The 9,730-nt window shown below is 26.7% G+C and overlaps 3 protein-coding genes across 3 annotated transcripts, besides 18 other annotated features; 2 read left to right on the top strand and 1 right to left on the bottom strand.

The window, feature by feature from the left end:
- The first annotated feature begins 174 nt into the window (after positions 1-174).
- Positions 175-293: a sequence feature (AT_rich).
- Positions 294-354: 61 nt separating this feature from the next.
- Positions 355-3,101, top strand: EDI_259670 (DNA double-strand break repair Rad50 ATPase, putative; the record flags this gene model as incomplete). The annotated part of the gene is made up of 2 exons (XM_001735531.1): positions 355-1,838; positions 2,054-3,101. The coding sequence occupies 2 exons, from the start codon at positions 355-357 to the stop codon at positions 3,099-3,101; spliced, it is 2,532 nt and encodes an 843-aa protein (XP_001735583.1).
- Positions 986-1,098: a microsatellite.
- Positions 2,485-2,669: a microsatellite.
- Positions 2,611-2,768: a microsatellite.
- A 144-nt stretch (positions 3,102-3,245) lies between the features above and the next one.
- EDI_259660 (nhl repeat-containing protein, putative) lies at positions 3,246-5,264 on the top strand (the record flags this gene model as incomplete). The annotated part of the gene is made up of 1 exon (XM_001735530.1): positions 3,246-5,264. The coding sequence occupies one exon, from the start codon at positions 3,246-3,248 to the stop codon at positions 5,262-5,264; it is 2,019 nt and encodes a 672-aa protein (XP_001735582.1).
- An 87-nt stretch (positions 5,265-5,351) lies between these two features.
- Positions 5,352-6,962, bottom strand: EDI_259650 (uncharacterized protein; the record flags this gene model as incomplete). Its single annotated transcript, XM_001735529.1, has 1 exon — positions 5,352-6,962. The coding sequence occupies one exon, from the start codon at positions 6,960-6,962 to the stop codon at positions 5,352-5,354; it is 1,611 nt and encodes a 536-aa protein (XP_001735581.1).
- A 60-nt stretch (positions 6,963-7,022) lies between these two features.
- Positions 7,023-7,074: a sequence feature (AT_rich).
- A 314-nt stretch (positions 7,075-7,388) lies between these two features.
- Positions 7,389-7,550: a microsatellite.
- A 4-nt stretch (positions 7,551-7,554) lies between these two features.
- Positions 7,555-7,734: a microsatellite.
- Positions 7,735-7,743: 9 nt separating this feature from the next.
- Positions 7,744-7,916: a microsatellite.
- Positions 7,909-8,084: a microsatellite.
- Positions 8,085-8,112: 28 nt separating this feature from the next.
- Positions 8,113-8,288: a microsatellite.
- Positions 8,289-8,712: 424 nt separating this feature from the next.
- Positions 8,713-8,733: a sequence feature (AT_rich).
- Positions 8,734-8,995: 262 nt separating this feature from the next.
- Positions 8,996-9,028: a sequence feature (AT_rich).
- A 75-nt stretch (positions 9,029-9,103) lies between these two features.
- Positions 9,104-9,147: a sequence feature (AT_rich).
- A 119-nt stretch (positions 9,148-9,266) lies between these two features.
- Positions 9,267-9,342: a microsatellite.
- Positions 9,343-9,379: 37 nt separating this feature from the next.
- Positions 9,380-9,559: a microsatellite.
- Positions 9,496-9,679: a microsatellite.
- Positions 9,503-9,595: a microsatellite.
- Positions 9,660-9,730: part of a microsatellite that runs on past the window's edge.

The raw sequence follows: 9,730 nt of genomic DNA, 5'->3' as shown, positions 1-9,730 counted from the left end.
AAAATGCTTCTAAAGAAGCGTATGACCGATTTCTTTTTTAGTTGGCTTTGTCTTAGTCCATTAGAAAAAACTGATTGACGAGGAAATTGCACTGGTTTTGAGTTGCTGTAATAAAAACAAAAAATGATAGAAACAAGAACAAACTGATTTTACTTTTTGGTTTGGTAGTTCGAGAAAATTAAAAAAAAATAATGAAAAAATTTGTAAAAATAGTTAAAAAGTTCTTTTTTAAAAAAATGATGTAATTAAAAAATTTAATGAAAAAACCAAAAAAAAATGAAATTAAAAATTTTGAATATGGCACTGCTCATTATACTACTATTCATCATTTTTGTTTGTCTAGCACAAACAAATATGATCATTGACATTGGAGGTGAAAAGACAAAATTGGGGACTTATGGGGAGGTAGTAAATAGTTTTCGGGTTATTGAATCAAAACAAGGTAAACAAGAAATCCCTTCTGTTATTGCATTAAATGATCAAGGAGACATTCAATTTGGTGAAAATGGTGAAAGGGTTATGGGAAATAAAGGATATGTATCAATAAAATACCCAATGCTTATTAATTCTATTACACAAAAATTAAATGAACAACATAAATCAAAGAGGTTTGAATGGATATTTAGAGATGGAGATGGAATAAGTGTATTGGAAGATGAGCCATTAAAAATAAAAATTGGAGGAATAACTGCGTCATACGGATTTCTTATATCAGCATATATTGATGAATTAATTGATCACATAGATATTAAAGAAGGAAATATCAAAACTGATTATCCATCTGTCTTTAGTATTCCAAGTTTTTTCAATAATAAACAACTTGATATATTGTATAACAGTATGACTGCACTTACAACTGAAGTAGATGATCAACAAGATGCTGTTGTTGGTGACGATATACCAAAAGATGATATAAAAGATATTGATGGTGAAATTCAAGAGTTACAAAATGAGGTGTCTCAATTAGATGATGATAAATTTATTCAACAAAAAAAAGAATCAAAAAAGAAAAATAATAAGAAGACAATAAAGACAAATAAAAAGAAGAATAAAAAAAGAGTTAAAGGATTAAAAAAATCTAAAGAAAATGAAGAAGAATTTCAGTTAGAAGATAATCAAGAAGAAGAATTTCAATTAGAAGATGACATTAATACTTTAAAAGATGAAGAATTAAAAGAAGATACAGATAATAACTTTGAACCAGTTGAAAATAAATTATTTAAAAGATTAAAAGAAACAACACTCTTTGCTTCTAACCATGTTATTCACGCACTTGCATATTATTCTACTGAAAATAATGAAATTATTAATCCAGCAAATAAACCTATTATTGTCATTGAATTTGGTGCATCATATTGTCGTGCAACTAAATTTATTATTAAAGGAAAGAAAACAATTAAAATTCTTCAACATGAAGTTGATTTCAATATTAATACTCGTAAATTAAATCATAATGTATTTTTAATGGTATTAAAGAAATTCGTTAATACAGAAGAAATAGTTAATAAAATTAAAAATATGGCACCACATCAACTTGCAGAATTATGGAAAAGTATTGACGAAATGAGAATTAAATTATCTGCTAATGAACAACTAATAACTGAATTTATGAATCAGAAAATTATTCTAGAACAAAATGAATTTAACTTACTTTTGAGAGAAGAGTTACACGAATTAACTCAGATGTTACTTTCTATGAAAAGTAAAGATCGAGATGATCTTGTTTACCTTACAGGTGGGTTAAGTTATACCCCAATATTAAAAGAAAAAGTAAAAGATATATTTGGTACTTATTCTTCTAAGATTGGTAGTAAACAAATGTTAGAAGGAATGAAATTGTTTGGTATGATGCATCCTATTAATGGAGCATAACATCTGCAAGTAATTTACCTTATATAGAAGATATTTTACCATTTGGATTATATATTAAAATTGATGATCAACAAATTGAGTTATTCAAAAAAAATCATCAATTTGAAGACGGGAATGAAGAAAATATTGATATTGATCCAAAAGGAGCTAAGTATATTGAATTATGTACATATCCAGTTAGTGAGAATGAATATGACTCTGATAATTGTTTTGATATGTATGAAGTTGAAGGTAAAGTACATATAAAAGTAGTTTCATTGAGTGAAGGTTTTATTGAAAGTATTGTTGCTAGTGGTGGAATTAAACGAGTAAATAAAGAGAGAGAAGACTTAATCTCATTAATAAGAAAAAGAAGAACGAACAATGAAATAGTACAAAAACAAATTATGAAAAAAGTAGAATATCAAACTTTGTTGATGACATATCGTGATAATAAAGTATGTAAAAAAGATAAAGCATTTATGGAATTTATTTATTCAGAGTTAGATTTACTTGATAATGAAAAATTATATCCTTTAGATGAAATTGAAACCAAAATAAAAGAGGCAAAACGTTTATATGATGAACTCCTTCATGGAGATCCAAATAAAGAAACAATAGATCAAGACTTAAAAGAAGATGAAGAGGAAGAAAATAAAAAAAAAGAAAAATTTATAAATGATGAGATAAAATCAAATAAAGAAGAGTTGAATCAAAAAAATATTGAAAATGAAGGAGATGATGATGATAATGAAATTGAAGAAAAACAAGAAAAAGATACTACTAAAAAAAAAAGACCAAATGACGAAGAAAAAGAAAGACTTAGAAAAATAAAAGAAGAATGGAAAAAACATTTAAATGACAAGGATAATCTAAAACAACAACAAAAAAATCCAAAGAAAGATGAAGAAGAAAAATTATTTATCACAGCTAAAGATGCTTTAAATAATCTCAAAGATAAAGTAAATAAAAAAGGTATTCAAGACAATACACTAAACGATTTGTTTAATAAAATTGAGAAAAAAATAAATGATAAAACACTAACTAACAATGAATTCTTGGAATATTTTGAAACTATAAAAAAACAACTTACGATAGATTCTACTAAACAATCATTATTATCAAGTTATTTCATAAAGTCAATAGTTGTTTTATTATGTTGTGTCTTTGTTGGAATAATTATTCTTTTCTTTATTAAGTCCAAGAGAAAATCAACTGAAGTTGAATTAGAAGATATCAGGGAACGATGAAATAAATACATTAGAAAAACATAAATTAATTCAATTATAAAAAAACAAAAAGGGTTCATTAATTTTTTTCTTTTTGTTATTTAAAGAAACGGAAAAAGTAAGGAACTTAATTTAAAAACATTGAATTATTACTTATTTAATAGAATGAACAAAAGAGAAGAAAAATTTGTGTGTTGCATTTGTAATGTTGGTTTTGGTATTCCTGAATTTCCAAAATTATTACCATGTATGCACATGATTTGTAGAGATTGTTTATTTCAAGTTATAATAGCACAAACATCAAGACAGGAATATGTTGATAAGGAAAGTGAAATATATTGTGGAATGTGTCAAAGATATGTCCATATACCATACTGTAATTTAGATGATTTACCTACAGTATTTAAACTAATTCAAAATAAAGCTGAACAAACTATTTGTTGTGAAGAAGGGTGTTGTACAAAAGGGTTTTCATATTGTTATGAGTGTAATGTTATTTACTGTGAAAGTCATTTAGAACAACATATTAAAACAAATCCAACACATAAATTTGAAGTGTTTAATGAAGGAAAATATTGTTTAAAACATCATTCAATTAAAACATATTATTGTTGTACATGTAATGAAATATTATGTCCAGAGTGTTATGTATTAGACCATTCAGGTGATGTAGTTTGTAAATATCTAAATTATTTATCAAAATTTTATACACACGATCGGTTTAATATTAGTAAGAGAGTATATAATCTTTCTCAAACAGTTCGTCGTGCAACAGAAATTTATGACTCATTCTACTTTAATCAACAACCAATGACTGATGCTCAATTAGCTATTTCTTCTACTCAAATAGAACAATTAATTTCTCAAAAAATAAATGAATTAAAAAAAGGAGGAAAGCTTTTAACTGGTGTTAGCAAGATGGTTAATGAATTAGCAAACGAATTTAGAATTCAATCTCCTATTTGTCCTTCATTCTCTACTATTAAAACAACAACAAATTTAATTCCTTTAAAAGGAACTATTGATGTTGACCTTTATTTCTATGATGTTTATGAAAAACTAACGTTAACAAGTGATATTGCTCTTACACTTGTACCAATTTCACATATTTTACCTGGTTGTACTGATTATTTAGAAGAAATAAACCATGACCTTGCTGATGAAATTTCAGGAGATGGAGGAGAAGCTTCTGCTTCTATTAAAGAAGTAGGAAAAGGAAGAATTAGGATAACAATAAAAGGAGAATCTATAGGTGATGTTTGTTTAAGAGTATATGTACATAAGGTAGAGATAAGAACTAGTCCATTAATATTTCATGTAATTGAAGTACCAAAGAAAGTATGTTGTTCGAATAAAGATAGAAATGTGTGTTGTATTAGTTCTATGTGTACATTACAATCAGGTGCATATGTAATATCAGACCGTAACAATCATAACATTAAAATTTTTGATGGAAATAATATTGCCGTTGCTGGTGGATTTGGAAAGAATAATGGACAATTTAAACTTCCTACTGGAGTTACTTCTTGTGTAGTTGATGGAAAAGAAATTATTGCAGTAACAGATATGTTAAATTGTAATGTACAACTTTTTAATACTGTAGGAAATCATATTAAAACACTTGGACGAAGTGGTCCATTATTAAATGGATGTTTACTTAAGCCAACTGCTGTTGCAATAAGTAATAATAAACAAACTGTTTATGTTGCTGATTCCAAATATAATATAATTCAAGGATTTCCAATTAATGGACAACCAAAAATTATTGTACAAAAAAAGAATATTGGAGAATTTCAAATTGCTGATCTTGATATTATTGAAACAGAATCTAAAACAGTACTTGTTATTCTTGATTCATTAAATCATAGGTTAGTCTTATTTAATGTAGACGATGAAACATATAAAGTAAAAGGTAGATATGATGATTGTGATAGAAGAGGACATTTCTCTTTTCCAAGAAGTCTTGCAATTGATCATACAAAAAATTATATTTATGTATTAGATGGTCAAAATAGAATTCAACAATTTAATTATGAATTATTCTTTATGGGAATGTATGAATATCCTTCTGAACCAATCAACAAAATTTATTACAGTTCTTCTTTAAATAAAATGTTACTTTGTTATGGAACAGACTATTTACATGAAATATCATTAGACACTATTACTTTTTATATGAACTAATTGTAACTGTTTAACTCGTTAAAATATTTGACTCTTTCTTTTTTTTAAGAAATAAGTTATAAGATAAAAGTGACTTTAAATTAAGCTTTATTTACTCCATTGAATAGCAACGATATAAGATGGTTTAAATGACTTAGACTCACATATAGGGAACCCACAACATCCATATGCTTTATCAAATGAATCAAAAAATTTTCCTTCTTTTCTTTTCAATACAAAGAAATAAGCACAGTTAAAAATATGATCTTTACTCTTCTCATTGTAAACACCAACAGTATCTCTATTACTTCCTTGGAGAAGAAACTTACGCCTTTCTCCTTTACTATTACTTAAACTAAAGATAAAATGAGAAGGATCATCTTCTAAGAAAATACAGTCTTTATCTTTCTTTGCTGGACTTCCTGGTGGTTGTGGTATCATTTTACCTGAAAAAGTACCAAATATTTCATTCTTCTTATTCCCAATTATTATCATAACATTAGCCAATCCAACTATTGACTGATTAAATTCTTTCAAGTCAAACCGTTCAAAACTATTATTAAAATAAAGGACTCGAGGTGTAACGAAGTTACACCAATTTGACATTGTTCTATAATACCCTCCTATATTTTCACAAACATTTAATTGAGATATATAATCTTCAATATCTCTTTGTGTTACTTCTATGAAATCCTCACCTGATTTAGATAATGGCAATGAACTAATATAACACGGTTCTTTTGATGAGGCATTGAGTGATTGAATTGAAGTGGATCGAGTTGTTGCAATAGAAATAGAATTCCCTCGAACCTTTTTTGTAGAATCTTCTAGTCCACAAAGAGGAGAAGAAGACCTACTTGTACGTTTTATTTCTTCAATATCATTACGTAATCCTTTTAAATTTTCTATTTCAGTTTTAAGTGAGTTTTGAGCAGTTTTTAATGAAATTATTTCTTTATCCTTCTTTTGTAATTCTTTTTCTATTTGTTGATTAAATTCATCAATTACTTTTTTCTCTAACATTTCTGAATTAGGTCTTCCTCTTGCTTCACTCGTAACTTGGTTAATCTTATTAATTGACCCTTTCATTAACTCATTATTTGCTTCAATTTGTTGTTTCATTAATTTAATAGTCTCTCTCAATTCAGCATTATCATTCTTGATTTGTTTAACTTCTCCTATATCAACAGAAAGTTCACCAACGGAAGAACATGAAGATATTCCATTGACTTTACTTTGTAATTCTAATATACTTCCTTTGTTATCAGCAATTTTTTTATTTAAGGCAACTATTGTTTGTCTCAAAACTGGAACAACTGTAGTATTAATTTTGTCAATAGTAGAAATTAATTGATTAATAGTGGATTCATGAATCGTATAGTTGTCCTGAAGTGTTAAAAGGATGTGTTTTTGTCCTTCAATCTTTTTTAATAAAACATCGTTTCCAGTAATGTCTCCATCATTTATAGCCCCTTTAACTTTTTCACTTATTTTACGAACAATTAATTCTATTTTATCTATTCTATCATTAAAATCTTTGTTTTTAGTTAAGTTGTTAACTCCTCCTTCAAGAATTTTATATGACTGACTTAGTGCATCAGTTTTTTCTTCAACACCAGTTAAAATACTCTCTTGTTGTTCGATTTTGGCTTCGTTGTCTTTTACTTTTTGTTGTAATAAACGAAGAATTTTTTCAATTTTATTAATCCTTTCTTCCATCAAGTAACACTTGATAGTTCTTTCCTTTTCATCTGTAATTTTCTCTTTTTTTAATCATGGTTTATTAATAATTTTATTAATTACAATTTCAATAACATATTTTCTATTTTATGACAAAATTGTTAAAAAATTGTTATCTAAAAATCCTACAAAATTTTTGAAAGAAGAAAAAAGAACATAGAATTTCTAGTTCTCTATTTAAAAACAAAAATTCAACTTAAAAATCATATTTTTGTTTAGACAAATGCGTGCTCTTTTATTTGTTTTATTTAGTTTATTCTTAGCTGTTTATGCTGAAGAAGATTTCGATTTAGATAATGGTGTTGAAGTCGAAGAAGAATATGAATTAGAAAACAACTACAATAATGAGTTAGAAGACGACGATAATGAATATGAATTAGAAGATGATGATGATGAATATGAATTAGAAGACGAAGATGAAGACGAAGATGAAGACGAAGATGAAGAAGACGAAGAAGATGATGATGAAGATGAAGAAGAAGATGAAGAAGATGAAGATGAAGAAGATGAAGACGATGATGATGAAGACGACGAAGAAGATGATGATGAATATGAATTAGAAGAAGACGACGAAGAAGATGAAGACGAAGAAGATGAAGACGAAGAAGATGAAGACGAAGAAGATGAAGACGAAGAAGATGAAGACGAAGAAGACGAAGACGAAGACGAAGAAGACGAAGAAGAAGATGAAGAAGAAGATGATGAAGATGAAGAAGATGAAGAAGATGAAGAAGATGAAGAAGATGAAGAAGATGAAGAAGATGAAGATGATGAAGATGATGAAGATGATGAAGATGATGAAGATGATGAAGATGATGAAGATGATGAAGATGATGAAGATGATGAAGATGATGAAGATGATGAAGATGATGAAGATGATGAAGATGATGAAGATGATGAAGATGACGAAGATGACGAAGATGACGAAGATGAAGAAGATGACGAAGAAGATGAAGACGAAGACGAAGAAGATGAAGATGAAGACGAAGATGAAGAAGATGAAGACGAAGATGATGAAGATGAAGAAGATGAAGACGAAGATGATGAAGACGAAGATGATGAAGACGAAGATGATGAAGACGAAGATGATGAAGACGAAGATGATGAAGACGAAGATGATGAAGACGAAGATGATGAAGACGAAGATGATGAAGACGAAGATGATGAAGACGAAGATGATGAAGACGAAGATGATGAAGACGAAGATGATGAAGACGAAGATGATGAAGACGAAGATGATGAAGACGAAGATGATGAAGACGAAGATGATGAAGACGAAGATGATGAAGACGAAGATGATGATGAATATGAATTAGAAGAAGATGGATTATTCTATGATGATATTTTTGGTAATGGATATGGATATTACGGTATTCCATATTATGGAATTGGCCGCTATCCCTTCAATTTCTATCACCCAATGTATGAATACTTTTAAACATTGGTAAGAAACTAAAAGAATAGTTATTCATTTATCGTTCTTTTTAAGTTTTATTATGAACAGATAAGATGAGAAAAGAGAAAATTCCAAACAATCTTTTAAAAATTTGAGAGATAAGGTGTATTGATTTAATGAATCAATCGGATATTTTATTGCAAAGAAATATTAAGAAAGTCAGACTTCATAGTAAAGAAGTGGTAATTTTAATATTATCAGAGCATACTAATTTTTAAAATCACATTAATTAAAGGAATAAAAGAATATGAGAACTAAACTTAAAATGATTTCTAAATAAAATTAATAAAATAAGTAACAGTAATCTTGTTTTATCTACTTCACTTTACTCAGGTGAGATACATCATTCACTCTCTTCATAATCTTATCCATGAGGTACTTCTATCTCTCTATATCCACCTACATGATCTCCACAGTATTTCATTTGATCTTTCATGTTTATAATTATTATATCTTTTATCATTATTTTACATGCAATTATTATGTCTTGTTCTTTTATCATTCTTACTGTTTCTTTATTGAATAATCGATTTCTTGTTATTACTATTGGAATTACTTTAATTTTATTTATTAAATTGTATTATTTTTTCTTGGAAAATTCTATACATTTCAAGTTAGTTAGTAAATATCAGAATTATCTTCTTATCATATATATTGACATATCAATTATTATTTATATTTGTTTTATTTTATCTTCTATATAAATTTCTGGTATTTTATGAAATATCCCTTCGCTTTTATTACTATTTGTTGGTTCAGTATAATGAACACTTCATTATTTTATATTCTTCTTTGGAATTTACCCATTTCGTATTTATTGAATACTAATTTTATTTTATATTCTCTCTTGTTTTATTCTGCATTTCATCTCCATTTATTATATTTATTTTATATTTTAATTTAACAACTCTCCAGATATAATCTCTTCCAAATTCATTTCTTATTCATTTTCATTATTTCTCTTATTTCATTATTTCCATTCATAATATATTATTATTCTTATTATTTCTAATTTATATTTCTCTCTTATTATCTTATTATTTCATCATTATGATATTATATATTTTATTTATTCTTCTTCTAATTTCTTATCATTATTTTATTTTTATTTATTCTTATTCTATCTTTTTTATTAGTCTGTTCTTTTCTTATTCTTATTAATTAAATATTCTATTTGTTTAATTTCATATTTTATTAATAATATAATCATCATTGTATTATTTATTTCTCTTTATTATTTTAATTCTAATGTAATCTTGTTAATTAATAATTATTTTAATTTATTTGATCT

The sequence above is a fragment of the Entamoeba dispar genome, genomic scaffold, assembly GCF_000209125.1.
Source record: "Entamoeba dispar SAW760 scf_1105229459235 genomic scaffold, whole genome shotgun sequence".
Taxonomy (NCBI): Eukaryota; Evosea; order Mastigamoebida; family Endamoebidae; genus Entamoeba; species Entamoeba dispar.
This window is presented reverse-complemented; position numbering and strand designations above follow the sequence as displayed.